At 46.1% G+C, this 20,133-nt stretch overlaps 1 protein-coding gene across 1 annotated transcript; it reads right to left on the bottom strand.

Annotated features, from left to right (window-relative positions):
- Nucleotides 1–1,820: 1,820 nt before the first annotated feature.
- On the bottom strand, nt 1,821–19,403 carry LOC102069062 (transmembrane protein 182). The gene is made up of 5 exons (XM_005488215.3): nt 19,148–19,403; nt 16,526–16,643; nt 14,518–14,616; nt 11,305–11,442; nt 1,821–4,402 (listed from the first exon to the last, which is right to left on the bottom strand). The coding sequence occupies exons 1-5, from the start codon at nt 19,298–19,300 to the stop codon at nt 4,173–4,175; spliced, it is 738 nt and encodes a 245-aa protein (XP_005488272.1). The 5' UTR covers nt 19,301–19,403; the 3' UTR covers nt 1,821–4,172.
- Nucleotides 19,404–20,133: the final 730 nt, after the last annotated feature.

Below are 20,133 nucleotides of genomic sequence, written 5' to 3'. Positions count from 1 at the left end.
TAATTCCTCCTTTGGAAGCTCACCTGGTGCTCAGCTCAGGTTTCCTCCGCAGGTTGCTCTGAAGGGCCATCAGATCTCTCCAAACACAGAATTTCATCATCTCCCAAGGAAGAGAAAGACCTCCAGGCCTCTGGAGGGGTGAGGAAGCAGCTGGGCAGGGCAGTGATGCTCTCGGGGTGTGCTGGTCCCCTGTTCCATCTCTCCTTGGGTGAGGTGGAGCCAGCACCAGCCCCTTCCCAGCCCTGGGACATCCTTGGGTGCTGGCCTCCAGAATTATGGCAAAAACAGCTGATCTGACCAAGGGGAAAGACCTTCTCAGCCTCAGGGCATCCCTGGGTGCTGGCCTCCAGAATCACAGCAAAAAGACCTGATCTGACCAAGGGGAAACACCTTTATTATTAATTGTTGTCTCTTAGGTACGAGGGAAATGCTCCATGGCATGAAAGAAGTTGACCCAGGGACTTTTGGGTGACCTCCCCAAATCCCTGCATCTCCCTCAGGTTTGGCAAATCTCCCAATATCTTTCACCAAAATCAAGCTCTTAATCTCAAGACACCTCTCCTACGTCAGGCTGCCTCCTGAGCACGATCCACAGGGCCTGTGTTTCAACACCCAGCATTCATTAATATTTCCTGCAGAGTGCTCAGTAAGTAGCAAATAAAGCAGGAAGTGTCCCAGATGTTGGAAAGAAAAAATGGAATTATTCATTGCTTACTAACATCAAATGCTAATGTGAGAAAAGCATCCTTGAAGAAATCCTTGACTAAAATTCATCAGAGTGATGTGAAATCACTGTTTTAATTATGCATTTTGAATGTATTTATTAGTCCCGGTTCTGATCTGACTTACAGATGTTTAGCAGTGATAAGGGTCTGCTGCAGCCTTCGGAATTACTCATGATTTATAATGACAAAACTTGGATCAGAATTAGGTCCTTGTCACTACTCTATAATATCCTTTCATCAAACTTCACATTCAACAGATGAAAGCGAATGTGGTTTCTGCAATTTCCAACTCTACCACTGAGCCCATGAGTTCCTTTTTTTAAAATTTCTCCTACAGAAGTGATGACTCTCACGGCAAATTTTGTCTGCTTGAGTTACACTAGCCATGAGAAACTTGAGAGCAAAGGAATTGGAATCTTTAATCCACCAAAATTATGTATCTGGCCTTGTGCTGGCCGTAAACATTGAATTTTAATGAAAGAGTTAATTGCTTTAATTATGCAGCTCTACAATCTCACTCTTGCTTAGCGCTGTGACTATTAGATATATACCAAATACTGAGAGATTTTCCAAATCTTTGGGAAATCCAGGGATTTGATGAGGTTACCCAAAAGCTCAATACCAGACAACAATTGGATGTGCTCAATACCAGATATTTAAAATAAAACACCCTCTGTTCAAGAATGATTCAAAGGCATGTGGTTTATTTCCAAAGAATGATGGAATTTTAAACTATTGCTTGTTCTAGAGCTGATCCAGAAAGAGCAGGTCTCCAGGGATGCTTTACTCCCCAAGGCATGAATGCATGATTAAGCTAAATGTATTCCATAAATGCCTTGATGACATTAAACTAAATTTTTTAAAGAACAGATGGAGAAAGTTAATAAATATTTCATTCTATAATATAAAACTCACTTCTATATTCACAACTTCAGGGATCCTCAGCTTCACAGATATCAATAAGTCTGATGGATTTCTTGCTGCATTCTCATTCTTCTGCCCTGGTGTCTCTTATGGGATCATCATTTCTGCATGCTTGGATTGTTTTATGGGATCAGTGAAAGGCAAGTGACTGTAAATCTTGACCTCTTCTGCTCCTGGATTGTATACTTTTATTCTCTGTGACCATAAGTGTTCATCTCCACATTGAATAGATAATTAAATGACAAAAATTATTCAAAGGGAATTTGTAGTGAGAAATTATACCTTGAAGAACTGATGGGGAACAGAGTTAACCCAAGGAGAATCAGGAAAAAAGAAAACAGTTTAGAATGGCCAAATAAAAGACTAAAATCTCTGTGTTTTTGGGAATGTCATGAAACATCCATTCACTGGGAAAAAAAAAACATTATTTTTTTACCTGCACATCCCAATTCTATTCAAACAAAATTTCTATTAAGGGAAAACAGTGTGGATATTGCTAAAGAACTGTAGCCCAAGCCTGTTATTCATATGAAAGAACTAATCTTTACATGGGGGAATTACAATTCCTCACTCGGTGTATGCCATGAATCTTGTAAAAGAATAATTAGAACTTGCTCCGAAAGGAAAGAAACGCCAGACTTGAATAATATTTTAGGAAGAGCATTAACAAACATTTTTACACTGCCAACAATCTTCAGCGCTTCCTAGCAGAGATTTACATTCCATTATTAATTAACTGCACTGAGTCAATAGTGTGACATAAAGCTCAGGAGATGTGAGCTGAGCACAAACTCTGACATCCACGAGAACGGCGCGGTTTGAGAAGTTTGATTTAAAATTTATGCAAATGAGCTCAGCAAACAAGGACCCAACAAACTACTTCAAAGCACCACGCTCCAGCCCGAAAAAACACGACGAGATCAAATCTTTGTCATTTCTCAAGTGTCTTTACAAACCTCTGCCTATTCAGGACAAATTATTTCACCCCCAGTACCTGGATAGTTTGGTGGAGAATTAGGAGGTGATTGCTCTTCACAGGGTCACTGCCACATCAGCCTGGATGACTGCAAGAATTTAAATGTGCTTAAATGTTATATAATTTGTCGTTTTAGATCTGACTCTTGTAGGTGTCCATAGAAAACAACAAGGTCCCAGCTGAGCTGCCTGATAGGGCTGACAAAACAAAGGCAAAAAAATAGCAATTCTATTGTCTCCTCTCCCATTCCTCCACCTCCCACCATCATTCAGTTTTTGGGTTGAGAAACTTCCCTAAACTTTGTCCAGGGAAAATATTAAATTCAGAGTAATGACAAAAACTATTCAAAACAAATTTATAGTGAGAAATTGGCATGTGAAGAACTGATGGGGCACTGGCACAGCCCAAGGTGATATCACAATATCATGCTATTGTCCCTCCTTTTCGCTCAACCAGGATCACCTCTCAGTTTTTGGGTTGGGAATCCCTACAAAACTGCATCCAGGGAAAATATTAAATGCAGAGTAAAGCATTGCTGTAAAGAAATACTAATTAATTCATGTTATGTTTCAAGCCACAAAAGTTAGTTTATTCCCTTATTGAAGGTTAGGTTAGGTCCAGGTACATTTGTATCTTCAGAATCAGGGCTTTTAAGAAAGAAAAAAGTTTCTCATGTTTCCCGACATCCCATTAAAATGGTTGTCCTTTGACGTCAATTAGAGCTGGCCAAGGAAAAAAAATCATCCTTAATTGCTTTTTAGAAATAGACATTATTGCTTGCACCATCACAGCCAGATTCGATTTCCTTTTACAAGAAACCAGGATGCTGGGAATGCTGTAAAACTCCAGCTCTGCTGAATATGGATGTGGAGCTCTGCTGACAGAGAGCTGCTTTCCCTTGGGCTGTGGAAAAAACTGGTGCAAACCCCACCAACGTGCTGAAATATCTCCAAAGTGGAAAAAGGCTGGAGCTGGATCTCAGCTGGGGCTGGTTTGGGATGGGCAGTGGTCGGAGCCAGGCTGGGAGGGCTGGGGGTGCTCACCTGGAGAAGAGAAAGCTCCAGGAAACCTTCCAGGGCCTAAAGGGGCTCCAGGAGAGCTGGAGAGGCACTTGGGACAAGGGATGAAGGGACAGGACACAGGGAATGGCTCCCACTGCCAGAGGGCAGGGATGGATGGATATTGGGAAGGAATTCCTGGCTGTAAGGGTAGGGAGGCCCTGACAGAGGGTATCCAGAGAAGCTGTGGCTGTCCCATCTCTGAAAGCGTCCAAGGCCAGGTTGGTGGGGCTTGGAGCAACCTGGTCTAGTGGAAAGTGTCCCTGTCCATGGCAGGGGGTGGAACAGGATGGGTTTTAAGGTCCCTTCCAACCCAAACCACCCTGGGATTCTGTGGATGCTCAGTGCTCCATCCCCGCCTCCCCATGAGAGTGAGCGTAACCTATCCCCACAATCAGAGCTACAAAAACGATCAAACGCTCAAAACTTGGGTGTGTTTCTTTACCAGGAGCATCACCAAATTTTCTCAAAGCCTTTTCCACACTTGTCTTACTGCAGGGAATCCATAATGTCTCTGCCCACCAGGAAGAAGAGGAGTCCAGAGAGGAGCGCCAGGGGCACCCCGGCGGCGGCGAACATGAAGGACCAGCCATAGTAGACGTGCACGGGGACACCATCCAGGCACCTCTCGCTCCTCTCCAGGAGGATGTACCTCTGGAAGTCCGCTGCAAACTCCTTCCACATCACAAAGAGAAACACGAGCAGGAGAAACAAACCTCCTGAGGAGAGAGAAAACTGAGTTATTGTGTGTGCAGGGAATACAGGAATAAAGGTGAGAAAAGATTGCTGCAGGTTCTCATCCGTGCTCGGCATCAAAGCTTTGTGTGGCAGAATTTCTGCTCCTGACGTTGCTCTGCAGGTTCCTGTGGGAGCTGAGGCCACTGGCCATGGACAGCCCCACACCACAGTGACAAGTTCCTGCCTCTGACACCTCCTGCTTTGGCCACCAGCTCTTCTGAAGGCTCTGCTTTAGCAGGATAAGGCTATGGAGAAATGACCCAAGCAGGGCTGATGTTCCCAGCAGGGAGCTGCCTTCCTCTCTCCAAGGTGGGATGTTTCACCTTTTTCCTTTTAAATTTCTCAGAGATTAATGAGGAGACACCAAAACTTACTTCTTCCTTTTTTGTATCTACCTTTGCAAGCAGTGTCATAGCCAATCCCTACCAGGAACACAAAGATGCCACACTAAATCCTGCTGGTGGAAAAAATCTGGCAGTGACACCCCCAGAGCCAGAAGAGCCAGCACATTATGGGGTGGGAAAGGCACACAGCCATGAGATATTAATCTTAGGTGGGCTACTAAATACCAGAATAATAACAAGAATTATTACAGCAGCTTATGCCACGAAGCTGGAAGCAGATGACAAAAATTAGAGTGGCCCAAATCTCATTTACTGTGTATCTTGAAAAAATATATATTTCTATGGTGTGTTTTAAACTCAACATCTATTAAAGCTAAATAGTGATGGTGTGTTGACAGGTCTGAAAGCAGTTCAGAAATATCTGATCTTGCTACTTCACAGGTAGAAGCTGCTATTTTTAAATGGTGCTGTATAACATATAGATATACACACACACACATATGAAAGAAATACATCACAGCTTATATTATTTTTATGGTTGAAGTGAACTGCTCGAAATTAATTTAGTTGACAAGTTACCACACAGTTCTGTGGATGTGTTGTGGCTTCTGCAAGATTTAATTTCTCCCCTTGCCATTTTTAAATCAAAGGTAGTTGTGGTGTATTTAATTATTCTTTCTGGCAGCTTATGCACTCCAAAATCCAGCTCTTGTGCTAAGGAAAGGAAAGGGGTAAAGATTGATGTTGATTTATCTGCTTAGGGAGGTTACTGAATCTTCAGTCAGAGAAAACACGTCTGTGTTTTACTGTGATTCTGTTTATAATGGTTATAAAAACATCTCAGAGACAAAAATAAGACTCACATGAAGGTAAGAGGCTTCAAAGTCCTCACTAGGAGGGAGATAGAAGTTGCAGTTCCTCACTCTAAGCTGTCACATTTACTAAACTGCCTCCCATGTCCTAAAAAGATGCAATCTTACCAATCAAAAATTGGTGCAGCCATAAAAATATTCTTTACATCACCCCACACTGAAATTCCAGCCATTCTCCCTGACGTGGAGGAGTCCTTGTTTTTCCTGGAGAGGCAGGCAAGGAGTTAAACAGCAGCTGCTGGAACATTTGCATGTTCATTGAGGTTTTGATACCACTTGAAATTAAGTGCACAAATAAATATTTTACACTTACCATGATAGTTGTATGCTTAAAATACCAATTATTCTACTATAAGAAAGCGATGGTGTGTTCAAATAGTCGCATGTCCTTTACAAAATACAATGTATTGATAAGAAGGCAATTAAGTCTTTATTACTGATGTAATTTAAAATTAAATTAATTAGATAGCAACTGAACCTTGAAAAGTGCTCCTTTAAAGATCAATTTCTATTTCATTAACTTATAATACCTACCGTAAGAGACGCAAATGAAAGCGCAGCCCCGGTGGGATGGAGGACGTGGGTATGGAAATGTACTTTGGAATTCTGCTTTAAATAACCAGGAATTCTGTGCTGATTTCTCCCAGGACAATTTATATGGCCTAAGTCTCGTTTTTTGAAGTAATCAGATCAAAACCTTTCAGTTCACACTGAGGAGGGTGTGGGAAGTCCCATGTGTGGGTGGCGCCATCCCCAACCTCTTCGGGAGATAAGGAATGGGAATTGGTCCCTCCTCTGGCCTCAGGAGAAGCTCCAGGTCTTGGCTTTATTATGGAAGGATTTATTATTAAACAGGTACTGAAGGTGATGGCATGGCCATGGCATCTAAATTAAGAATGTTTTCACACTCTGGGCAAATGACAAGATTATGTAGAGCAAGCAGCCTTCTTCCCTGGAATAATTACAGCTGAGTGATGAAGAATCCCTGGGATTTACACAATGTCCTCAGCGGGAAGAGAAAATCAGAAGGGCAGGTGCAGGAAAATGATGGTGGGAGCTCAGGAAAGCCAGCTCACCAAAATTTCCTCAGCCAGAAATGCTTGTTTGGAGCAATCACAAACATACCTGAACCTGTCTAAAATTTGTCACACTTACACTGATCAGCAGCCTCTTCATCATGAGAAAATCATAATGTTTCACTCCTATGTTACCAAAGTGTTTGGCATTTTTGTTTTAAAATGCTGTTGTATTTGGGATTTTTCACCTGTTGAAGAGGTTTCACTTTACTCCCTCCTTTCTGGGGCTTTTGGACACAGCAGAAATCATCTTTGTTTCCTGACAGCTTTGGATGTAGAGACAGATTCCTTCCTGCTTTGGGCAGCAAAAGGAAAAACTGAAAAAATGTAATTTTCTGTCTGAAACAGGACACTGGCATTGGCACCCACACCCGAGACACAGGATAAGTATTGGATTTGGGTAAGTGAAGACCTCACCAAACCTCATCCCCTGTGCTTTCTCCACCAGAAAATTACCCGAGTGATTCCTCTCCTTGCCTCCTTCTCCTTCTTTGCCTCTGTTCATCAGGGTGGTACTGGGAAAAATTAACTGCGAAACTCCATCTCCAGACTGATGAGGTCAATGGCATCTTCTGGGGAGGGGCTAATTGCCAGAAAATTGCAGTGGGGCATTAAATCTGTCTCCTTTGTGCACTGCAGATCTGGGAGCCTGGAGCTCCATCCCCCTCTCCCAACGGAGCTGCTGTGTCTTCTGTGTGGGCAAATTGAAGTGGAGCTTTTCCTTTCTCTCACTTTATTTCCTTGTGACACCTTTATAGCTGCTAATTGTGGGGACAGGTGAGTGAACTCAATCTTTAACTCTTATTCTGGGGAAGCTACTGAATTTTTGTGTAATCTGCTAATTAGGAGAATAATGAACTTTGACTCGTTCTCTCTCCCGCTCGTTGCCTCTTAGGGATGTTAATAACAGCGAAATGGAGGGGTGACCTTCAGCTGCCCTTCCATAACTGTCAGCCTTCCCTGCACGTGGGGAGCCTGAGACTGCCAAAGTGGAGCTGCTCCATTTGGGAAGCAGAATCTGAGCAAAAAAATCCAGCCCTTTAACTCACAGGAGTGGGAAATCTGCCTTTTTTTTCCATGCTGTTGGGTGCTGAAGAACAGGTTGGTCCCACCATGGGCAGGGATGTGTCCCATCATCCCAGGGTGCTCCAAACTCCATCCAACCTGGCCTGGAACACTTCCAGGGATGGGGCCTTCACAGCCTCTCTGGGCAACCTGTGCCAGTGCTGCACTTTTAAGTTTGGTCTCTAAAATACCCAAAGGAAAAGAAAACTGAGGAGCTCAAGGCAGGAAAAAATTAAGGACCAAAAAGAAGGAAAGTTGTCTCAGCAACTCAAAGAGCTTCCAGAAGCTGCAGCACAGAGCTCACCCAGCTCTCCTGGTGACATTGTAGTGACAATTAACCAACCTCAGGCTACTGAAACAAAGGGACAATCAGGCACCAGGCAGGATCTGCACCCCTTGGAAGCACTGAAGCTCATTCCAAGATGGCAAAAGCTGGGAGGAAAGCACACACAGGCTACACTGACACTTGCCTCGTGTATTCCAGGTGCTTTTGGGAGAAGGCTGGCAGGGAAAACTGCTCAGAAAATGGCCCCAGCTGCAAAGGCAGCACCAGCAAATGTCAGATTGGTATTAGATCTTTCCGGAACAACCCAGGGGAGGAATTCCAGAGAAATGGCTCCAATGCTTTGGAAGGGCTCTCAGAAACACCTCCAAGAGCAATCCATTGTTTATTGGAGCTGGCACAGTCAGGTTTGCCCTCTGGAATGTACAGTAAATAAAAGGCATCCCAGGGGGAAATCCAAAGGGATCCAGTTGAGCCATAACAATCCTCACCCTTTGGCACTGGATGGGACAGATGGACACACCACCCTCCTCAGGCTGGTCATCCATAAATGTCTGGGAATGCATGTGTACCAGTGGTGTCTTTAGAGCCTTTTGGTGAGAAAAGTGATGTCATTTTGCAAGGAATAACCACGACTTCTCCCAAAAGCAGGGAGCTGGTGGGCAGAACAAAGCTGCTGGTGAAGGGTTCCCTGCCAGGCTGGGACATCCCGCAGTCCTGGTGCTCCATCTCCCATTCCTGCTGCCAGACCACATTCCCACTCTGCAGATTGCCAGCTTTTTCACACTTCCTCAAGGAGAGATCCTTTCTGCAGGGGAGGTTAATTAACACTGACCCGCAGGCCATGATGAGAAGACAAGAGGAGCTTTCTCCTGCATCATCCCTGCACATCCCAAAGGAAAGGGATGGGTTGGGGACTCGAGCCTCTGTTAAATCCATTGTTCCTACTGCTCAGTGCAATTATGCTAAATATTTTTAGAAGGGATAAGGAGAAAATAACCATGGAGGGATGCAACACAAATCCATCCAGAAGCCAGGGCCAAGCAGGATCCAGAGGTCTGAGATCAGGATAAGCCCCCCGAATAAAAGGATCAGTTGAAACACTAAGGAAACTTTGCTGAAAAACACATTGAATCCTTCTGCTATCATTTGAGTGGAAAATATAGCAGGAAGTGTCTTCCAGCTGAACTCATTCTCCTGAACGACTGTTAATAACAATGATTGCTGTTCAGATTGAAGCTGCATTAATACAAACTTCAATTTTAACACCAGCATCTTTGTGTAATGCCAAGAGGTTTATGTGATGCATAATCAGCTCTTCCAAAAAGTGTCACATTCGAAGCCCCAGCCTTTTAATCAAGGAGTAGTCAAATAAAGTGGAAAAGCAATGAAGAAAAAGGAAAAGGAAAAAAAAAAAAAAAGGAAGACAGTTGAGTATTACTCGGCATCCTTTTCTGTGATATTTCTGCCCAATGTGCAGGCTGGACACACTCCTCAGGGACATCTGCTGCTCCTGGGAGCCTGGACTGCAGATGGGAAGGGAAAGCTTCCTGCCCTGGTACAGCCCTTGGATTTTTATCCAATATGCAATCACAACAACCCCATGGAAAACTACAGCCTTGGGAATCTGTTTGTGGAAAAGGCCCAGGGGGTGCCAACAGCTGGACATGAGCCCAGGGTTCCCAGGTGGGCAGGAGGCCAGTGGCACCTGGCTTGGGTCAGGAATGGTGTCCAGGGGATCAGGGCAGTGCTGTCCCCTGTGCTGGCACTGCTGGGGCACCTCCAGTGCTGGGGCAGCTCGGGGACATTGAGGGGCTGGAGAGAGTCCAGGGCAGGGAACGGAGCTGGGGAGGGAATGGAGCCCCAGGAGGGGCTGAGGGAGCTGGGAAGGGAATGGAGCCCAGGAGGGGCTGAGGGAGCTGGGAAGGGAATGGAGCCCAGGAGGGGCTGAGGGAGCTGGGAAGGGAATGGAGCCCAGGAGGGGCTGAGGGGGCTGGGAAGGGAATGGAGCCCCAGGAGGGGCTGAGGGAGCTGGGGAGGGGCTCAGCCTGGAGCAAAGGAGGCTCAGGAGGGACCTTGTGGCTCTGCACAGCTCCTGACAGGAGGGGACAGCCAGGGTCAGGCTCTGCTCCCAGGGAACAGGGACAGGAGGAGAGGGAACGGCCTCAGGCTGGGCCAGGGGAGGCTCAAGTTGGACATCAGCAGGAATTTCTCCAAGGAAAGCATTGTCCACCTCTCTCACAGGTTGCCCAGGGCAGGGATAGAATGACCATCCTTGGAGGAATTTAAAAGTTGTGTAGATGTGGCAGCTGGAGACATGGATCAATGTCAGAACCTTTCTTAAATATTTTCACTAATGTTTATTGTGGGGCAGCAGGAGCTGGTGAAGGATCTGCAATTAAGCAGTGGTTTTTCACAGAAAGATCTGATTCTATTACAAAGTTCTTCACTTGGCTCAGCTCAACTGAGCTCCAGCCTGTGGCTGCTTGAGTCATAAAAGAGCTTTTTTCTGAGTTTGAGTCACTGGTATAAATCAAGTATTTCTAATATTGAAGCCAGTTATAACTCTCAAATACAGAAAAGGAAAAAGCCCAAGTGATAATTCAGTGGAATCATTGGTAACAGCAGTGGGAAAATTGAATAAATGCCTATTTTTAATTCATTTTCCTGCAGTGCCATCGTTTCATCTTTTCAGGTTTCCTTAAGCCAGCCCTCCCATTTTGGATCATGGGGTTTGCCTTTCATCCCTCCATGGGTTTCCAGCTCTATCAAAGCTAACAGCAGAGGAGCAGCCCAAATGCAAAGCCTGACTTTGGGAAACTGAGTGGGGCTGATGCTGCCCTGACTTAACACATCTGCAGGCTTTGCTGAAATGAAAGGGTTGCATACAGGAGTAGTAAAAACAAAGTGATTTTCAAAAATCTCAGCCCTGCTAGAACTAAGGACTATCTTGCTAAAGCCTGGCTGAGCACAGAATGATGGGATCACAGAATGGTGTGGGTTGGAAGGGGACCATAAAGGAGGTCATAAGGACCATAAAGGCCACAGACAGGGACACATAAAGGCCCATAAAGGGACACCTTCCACTGGATCAGGTTTCTCAGAGCTCCCAGGGGTTTAAATCCAGAGGGGAAGAGGGAAATAATCATTTGCTGCTCCCATCAGAGCCCCATCTCCCATGGCAGCGCTCCATCCCCGCCTGCCCCCATTCCACAGCCACCCTGCCCCTGCCCTGTCCCTCACCTGAGAGCAGCAGGAATCCTCCCCCAACTTTGTAGGAGTGGGGGCTGGAGAAGGGAACCCCACAGACCAGCAGGAGCCCCCCCACGAGCCCAGCAGCCACGGCCAGCAGGATGAACGCCGTCCAAAATCCTCTGTACACTGCAACAGGAGCAAGGTCGGTCAGAAAGGAGAGGGAAAGAGGGGAATTAAAACCTCAGAAATATTTTTTACTTAATGATGCCATGTTTAACTCGTGCTTTGGCAACAGTAAAAACAACAACAACAAAAAACCCAACGTTGCTGTGTCAGGCAAAGCTGAGGCTCCAGCCTTGCCAGGGCACCTGGAACAGCCACGGGTTCAGGGGGAATGTCATGCCCCACAGAATGGGACTGGAATGAAGCCAAAGGGTTGGGAGGGTTTGCCAGGGAGGCAAACAAATAAAAAGGGTGGGAGGAAAGGACATTGCTCTTAGCTGTGCTGGGGAAGGTTGGAAAAGCTTGGCAAGAAAGGAAAGAAAATAGCAAAATTTGGAGAGGTGGATTCAGACCACAGCTTTGTTCCACTTTTAATTAACACTTCGGGAAGGTGCCAGGCTCCTGGTTTAAAATAAAAGCAGTGTTTGCTAGCAGGAGTGCAGGGAAAACAGGAGCTCATGAGTTCCCCCATTAATGGCCTTGTTAGGCTCTGGGAAAGAGAAGGGGCAGGAGAGCAGTTGCCTGTCCATCCCAGGAATTTGGGGCTAAGACTTCATACAACACCCCAGGCAGAGCTGAGCAAGCTTGGTCCATCACATCCCACCAGCTGGAACAGGATGGGCTGTAGCTCACTCATTCAAGTCTCCAGTAGCCAAGTGTCTTGCAGACACTGCCATAAACCTTATCCAAAGGGAGTGGTCCTCCAGCAGAGACCCCCTGATACCCTGCTCCCCATCCCCTGATCTATCTGATCCCTTGGACCACCCCATCTCACCCTGCCAGTTGTTTTCCAGAAGCTCCAGCTCAATTTAAGCCGAGCACAGGCAAGTGGGTAGTGCTGAAACGATTCACACTTGAAAGAAAAATGATACAGAGGAGATGCGTTTTCCTCATTTGAAACCATTTTGTCAGGAGAGCCACTTAGGGAGAGATAAGTATCTTGAACTCTCCAAAACCACAGAATTCATTTTCATGTTTAACCTCCCGTCACCCGTTTCTCTCAGGAAGCCTAAGAGGATGCAGATAAGGCAGAATTATCTCTGGAGCAGGTAATAGCTGCAGGACCCCTCTCCTTGGGCAGCCTCCTGCTTTGTCAGCCCTGGCAAATGAGGAAGGGCTGGTAGGAAAGAAAAGGTGTCAGTGGCAGGGTGTTATCCCAGGGAATTGCAGAGGATTGGGGCAGGAAGGAGCCCAGTGCTCTGTCAGAACTCAGTGCATCCCTCCGGGTGTCCAGAGTTGCCAGGACCCCACAAGGGGGCTCAGAGACCCTGGCATGCAGCCCAGAGCACCTGGGGATTTGATTTTGACCCCTGGAGCAAATTACCAGCTTTGTAAGAGGACCTGAAAGTCACACAGGTTTGAATGGTGTAGTAATAAAATTATCACAGGGTGAAAATGCAGACTTTAGGATTTTTGGTATGGGGGTTATGGGGGCAAGATGGAGGAATTTGGGCGTGTCTAGCCTTTCTTCTTGTTGTTCTCCATTTTCTGCTGTGATACTGGCACTTTGGGATTGGTTTAGAGTAGAGGTGCACTGTCTAACATAGGTGATAGGTACTGGGAATTAAGAGTAAATATGATATACGTAGTTTGTAGTATAAAAGGACAACACAGAGAGTGCCTGTGGCTGCCCTGCTGAGCAGATCTCAGCTGGGCATAAAGAAAATTTTATAGATAAGAATTAATAAACAACCTCAAGACCGAAGAGTGAAGAGTCCAGACTCGTTCTTCAGCTGCATAGGCCGAAGCAGAGACACCCTGCACATCTCAGGGCAGCAATTAACAACAGAAACCCGAGAGTGCTCCAGCCCCCTGAGCCACCCCAGGCCCCCGAGGTGATGGGGTCAGGCAGAGCCCCGGGTGCAGCCCCCACATCCCGGCACAGCCACGGAACCATTGGGGTGGGAAAAGAGCCCTGAGAATGCCGAGATGGCCCCGGGACTGTCCCAGGGGACACATCCGGGAGGGTTCCACAGCCGGGGCTGACAGGCAGGGACAGGTGCCCCCAGCGCCCCTTATTAGGATGGAAAAAGCAGTGTGTGTGTGTACGTGTGTGTGTGTGTTTATCAGCAGGATCATTCAGAACTGGGACGCTGTGCCCGTCTCTCCCCAGCAGAAACAATCCCACTGCTCATCCCGCACCAGCTCCTCCTCCTCCTCCATCTCCATTCCACACCCCGGGGCAGGAATTCTGCACAGCCAAAGAAATGAGCTGCCCTTCCTCACATGCTCCTACTGACAATATTTTTTTTTAATTAATTTCTCATAGAGAAGAAAAAAAATAAAATAAAACTAAAAAAAGGTACTACTAAAGGCTAAGGAAAAGGTCAAGATGTTTGTTTGTGCAGAATGCCTGCCCTGCATCCCCGGAGGCAAGGCAGACTGATGCACACTATTTAAAGAAATCAATTCATTTCAAAAAAGATCATTGAATTAATTCTAACTGCTGCCACCAATTTAGCAAATTAAAATTCCTAACAGCAACTGATTCATTAAAGAACTTGGAAAATATAGAGAAACATAAATAAAAAGGGACCCGGTTGAAAGGAAGCTCTCCAACTGTGTAGTGTTCATTGCTTTAAAAATAAGCCAGTCACTTATGTGGATTTTCTAACAATTTGGTTTTTAACCAATTTTCCAGTGCTTGTTTATTTTGTCTTGCAAAAATCAACACCTGAGCTACCCCAGAAAACCAGTTCTGGGATGGAGTCAGCACTCAGGCTGGGTTTGGGTGGTTAGGCTCCATCTCTTCCCAATGAGAGAGGAGATGGGAGAGAATGGATTTATCCTCCTGGAGGAGCTGAGACCATTGGGAGGGAGCTCAGCCCATCCCAGCCCTCCAGGCTGGAGGAGACAACGTGGGAGAACCTCTCAAGGTGGGCTGGGGCAGCCAAGCCAACAGGACTGGTAGTGAAGGAGCTTTCCAGAGGTCTTGGCCGTGTGAATTTACAACAGGAAAACCACAGCACTGACACACATCCCAAATGTCTGCCTGATCCCTTGGAAAAGGAGCTGCTGGGGAGAAGGAAAGAAACTCACCTGCAGTTGTGTCATAGGAGGGATGGGGGAAAGGTCCCACAGCAATGGGCATGGGGAAGAGGTAGCCATGCATGCAGAACTTGGGGTGGGCTTGGCTGGCTGGAAAAGATAAAGAAAAAGAAGAATTAAATCCCAGTTTGCTTTTATTTCCTGCAGAATCAGTTAGAGTACTGACATGGTGATGTGCTGTCGTGCAAAACCCTCAGTGAAATCAGAAGGCTGGGGAGGAAAAAAATATAATAAGTCTTGGTTAGAGAGAAAAAATAAAAATAGAAATAATAATTATGAAAGAGGGGAGATATCAGAGAATCTGAGACTGCTTCTTGCACATCTTCTCATCTTCATAACCTGACTCTGAGGTGGACAAAATCATGAAAGATGGAACAACTGAAGTCCGTGTCAATAACCTTGCTGCTGTTTTCCTCTAGAGAATGTGCCTGACCACCATTTTGAAGGGTCAAAATGTTTGGGTACCAGAACAAGGCACTTCCAAGACCTCCAGCTGGTGAGAAGGAAAAGCACAATTAGAATGGAAGTGCCCCATCAATATTAATACCACTGAGGCTTATCATGATTAACAGTAATAGAATGAATGTTAAATGAATTAATTAATGGTTGGCCACTTATTTAAATATGTTCCCCAGCTCAAAGGAGCACTTTATAATAGGTGGACATTAGTTCATGCTAAATTGACTATGGAATACCTATTGAATTAATTATTACATCCACAAGACCAGCAAATTAATTTGCCATGATCAATCCTATTATAATAAATACCTAAAGAAGTAGCAAAAAATTTGCCAGTTATCAGAGTGACTCATTTTACTTCAGGTAAAATTATATTATGTATTTCCATATAATGTAATTCAGTAGCAAACTCCCTGTCCCAAGTCTGTCCTTTTTTACCACAAATTTCCTGTGTGAAAAACCTCCCATTGTTGAGTGGTGGCGGGAAGTATTCCTGCAAGATTTTACAGGAAACAGGTCAGGGGCTGGGGGACAGCGAAGTCATTTGAAATTTTAATCACTGCAGAGTAAATTTAGTGTAGGAACCTGCACCGTTTGCAGGGAAGTGCCCTCTGAGGGGATTGTGCTGCTCCACAAGCTCAGGAACATCTTCCGTCGAGGCCTCGGTGGGCACAGGGCCAAGGTTTGTGTGGTGTTTGAAGCCTTTGCAGAATTTATTTAAAATCTGGGGTGGTTTTATCACAAATCCTACGGTAGAGTTGTGGTCCCCAGCAGGGCTGGTGCCAGGTGTGTCCTGGTGTGGTCTCATTCCTTTCCTATTCCTGGTGGGAGCACCTGGTTCACTGGGCCAGCCCTTCACTGCACGAGGGACACCAGGGTGGCACCAACCAGGGTGCCCTCCTTCAATTTGTTTTCTAAGAGTGAATGTATTTCCAAAAAAATAAAGGATTTTGTATCCCTCTCTGTTTATTCTTGAGTGTAATTTCAATGATCTTAAACAGTAAAAAAGGTGAGAACTTAAAATAAAATGGCTTTCCACCACTGGTCCTGGCACCCAGGGACACCACGAACGTTCAGTTCCAGCCTTCCCAGTGCTGAAACCAGTGGGAGCTGGGAATGTTGAGCACCTGGAAGGCAGAAAACAGGGACAGAAGAGCAATGCCAGGAAGGGCATGGGCTCACATTTACAGAACTTTGCTGAACACAAACATCAAGAGGTATTGGGAGGGAGGGGGAGGAAGGATCTGCGTCTCCTTGCTGGTGGAAGCCACCACTTCACATAACCTTGTAGGTGATCAATTAAATGACCTCATGAGGTTGCAACACTTCAGTGAACAACCCTCTGAGAGCAAAATCCAAGTCAAAAAATGAGCATAGAAAGGGCACAAAAAGAGCGAGCCAGCTTTGCTTTCGACAGAAGATGAGAATGACAAAAATGAAATAAAAACTGTCTCCTCATCCCTGGGAGCTCTTCCTGTGTTTGTTTCCCATTAAGCTGTGATGGAATGCTGTGGATAGGGAGTGGTGGCATTGTACTCACTGTACCAGAAGGTCCAGATGCTCTCAGGGTGGCCCTCACCAAAGAACCAGCACCGCCAGAAGAAACCCTCGTGATGGAAAGTGAGGATCTCATTCCCAGCCTCTGTTGGAGTTTCAGCCTGGGGAGGAATGAAAGTCCCGGCTGAATCAGGGAACATCATGGTACAAGGGGTGTCAACTTGGCTTAGACAGACATTGATTTAATTTTTTATGGGGTTTTCTTTTGTTTTTTGAGTCAGTTTTGGAGGGATTGGGGAACACAGAGGAGCTGCTGTCTTTGACTTTCTGCTGTGTCACAGCTACAAAATGTTCTGAAAACAAATCATCCTTCAGCCCTGCACAAACCATTTGCCTCTTTTTCTCCTGTTATTAAACCCCTGCTGGATGGGAATTTCAGGGAGCTGGGCCTCCTGAGTGTGTTCTACTCCACAAACACCTTCCTCCAACCTCCAGACCAGACCTGCCAGCACAAGATTTTGGTCTTTCTTGAAGGGACAATATTGCAAAGTCCAGCCATAGAAGATTTACCAAAGAACTTATTAAAATTATCCTCAAAACCAGCTTTATCTTCCCCACAGACAGTTTGGTAAAGGAGACAGGACTGTGACAAAATTAAGTTTTATGACAGATGGGGAATGTCCATAGAGGAATGGTGACAGAAAGGAGAAGGGAATCAGCAGGGAGTGCTAGAGGTACTTATTCTGTCACAGGTTAATAGGTTTGGGTGGGAGGGACCTTAAAGCCCATCCAGAGCCACCCCCTGCCATGGCAAGGACACCTTTCACTATCCCACACTGCTCCAGCCCTGTCCAGCCTGGCCTTGGTCACATCCAGGGGCAGCCACAGCTGCTCTGGGCACCCTGTGCCAGGGCCTCACAGGGAAGAATTCCTCCCCAGTATCCCTCTGGCAGTGGGAGCCATTCCCTGTGTCCTGTTCCCTCCATCCCTTGTCCTCAGTCCCTCTCCAGCTCTCCTGGAGCCCCTTTAGGCCCTGGAAGGGGCTCTGGGGTCTCCCTAGAGATCTGCTTCCCTCTCCTCGATGTTTTATGTACCACATTATAGCAGCTTCTGACCTGATTCTCCTTTTACTTTCAGGATAAAACCCTGACTATGACAAGGGGAACATTCAGCCCTGAAACCTCCTCAGCTGGTGGCTCTGACTTGGTGCATCCACATTTCACTGAGCATGCCAGATACTCAGCCCATCCTTATCTGTAAGGGACAGGATTTGACAGTTTAAGAAAGGGCAGAGAAGGTAAAAACAGAGCCTGTTATTCACAACCAGTAACAGAAATAATAGAAACAGTCTCTGAAATAGAAATAAAATAGCTCAGAGGGAAGAGTAAGAGCAGTTCCTATTTGTGCCTGGTGCTTTTGAAGTCACTGCCTCAGCGTCAGGCTCCCCAACACTTGGCCAAGAGCATCTCTGAAATGTTTGAGATGCTTATTTGTGTCGTGCAGTGCATCACCTCTGCTCTCTCCACTTTTAAAAACAACTAAAATGTGAAACAATTAACACTGTCACTTCCCAAGTACACAAAAAATAAGCAGCACTTCTCTGTCTCTGCCATCCCCAGGCTTTACTGAGCTGCTTGAAACTAAAGACCTTGTTTTCTGTTTCACTTCTCCAGGCATTTTTCCATCATAATTTTTTTTTTTTTTTTTAGTTAGGAAAGTCATTTGGAACCATGACTCAAGCAAACAGTGCCCTACATTTGATTATGGGATTCTGAAATGAAAGAAAAAATATTTCTTGCTGGCATCATGATGCCTACCCAGGGTGACTCACTGCACCAGGAAAAAAAATCAAACCTAATTGGATTGAACTTTGAAGTAACAAAAAGTCTGCACACAATGAGGATCTTCCTGTCATTCTGTAATGGAAACCACACATTGATTGGCACAAAAACATTTCGGGGGAGTGGGTGGCTCGAGGAACTGATCTGGTTGTTATTTCATTGAAGAGTTAGACAACAGCAAGTGCAGCAAGAATCCAACTTGAGGGATCTATAAACGAGTGACACCAGCCCTTAGCACTAAAATATCAAGCTGTCCCTTGAAAATTACATTTCCTGCTAACTAAAATCCTATATAAACCTTACTTTGAGGATATCCAGGCCGCTGGTCGGATGGGCAGGAACCCGTCTGCTCTGCTCTGTGTCTGATGTTCTCTTTAGTTTGGTGTCTGTGCTGCAGCTGTGCCACTTCAGATGGAAGTGACTGCCAAGGCCCACACTTTTAAATGTGAACTAGTTTTAAATGAAAAAACTACAGAGGGAGAAATCTTCTAATGGCAAATATCAGGAGATATCTTTTGTCTTTGTAGGGAAATGCTGTCAACAGCTAAAGCTCTTACATTTTTGCCTTTCATTCTCTAATGTTCGTACCTGCCAGATTACAGAGATCTCTTAATGCTTCCTAGACACAATTTACTCCAGTCAAAACGCTCAATATTATGGAAAAGCCGTGTTGGATTTTAAAGAATTTAAAGTTTTACCTCAGGCTGATGTTTTACATTAACAGGTCACTTTCATCGAGCATAAGCATTATCAGAGATTTCAAAATTTTAAGATCTGCAATCATTTAGGCAAGTTCTTTCAAAGCACAAGGATTCAGAGCTCACCCCGCCGGTGCTCAGAGTGCTGTTCCCATGCTCGAGGAGCCCACAGGTGTCGGTGGCCAGGAGCCAATAATCCGTGCCAAAGGCGATGAGGAAGAGCAGCACCCCGGTGCCCCCGAGGATCCCGGCTGCCAGGGCAGCTGCTCCGGCCTTCATGGGGCAGCAGGGGGGAAACCAGCCCAGGGGAACTCAGAAAAGGAGGAAAAGCCCCGAGTTTCCTGGGGATCTGGGAGAGCAGGGCCAGGGAAATGCTATTTTTGGGTGTGGGTAATGATCTCCTGGCTGGTGTGGGTTTCAGTGGGTGGTGGGGCAGGGCTAATAAAAGCAGATGACCTGGTGTGAGCGAGCAGCTGTGGCATTAAGGACCATGACAAGCAGCTACAGAGCCATCCAAGGGGATGCATGGCTGCTGCTGCAGGAGGAGCAGAGCCAGGAGCCTCAGGACACAGCTCTGGGTCACGAGTGCAGAATTCCTGGGGCACCAGGGAGTTACTCCCATCCCTTCCTGCACACACGAGCAGAGGTGGGCTCAAAGGTCTCCCCCACACCCTGGAGCCCATGGTGTCCCCAGCCACTGTGGTGACACCCCACAAATGGCACTTCTGGGATTTGCGTCTCCTCCGTCCTCTGAGCAAAACTCTGCTGTGGCTTTTACAGAAAGTAACTCCAGGGATGCAAGAAAAACATGAAAACACTGGGAGATCTCAAATATCCCAGTGCTCCTGGGAGGGGTGCAATCACCACCTTTGCACCAGGCAGGTCCACACAGAGCTGGACAAGGAGCATCCAGCCAGGTGCACACAGGGACACCACCAGGGATGTCCTGTAAGTTATGTTCTCCCTCCTGCCATGAAAAAGTGAATTATGTGGGTCCATACCCCTCCCACCCACCCAGTGTCTCCTGGGAGCAAGGACATTCCTGCATGGAATTTCACTGCCATTTGCTTCCCAAAGTTTTTGGCTTTTGCTGGAGCATCTGCTGTAGATCA

This window comes from Zonotrichia albicollis, chromosome 14, assembly GCF_047830755.1.
Source record: "Zonotrichia albicollis isolate bZonAlb1 chromosome 14, bZonAlb1.hap1, whole genome shotgun sequence".
NCBI lineage: Eukaryota > Metazoa > Chordata > Aves > Passeriformes > Passerellidae > Zonotrichia > Zonotrichia albicollis.
This window is presented reverse-complemented; position numbering and strand designations above follow the sequence as displayed.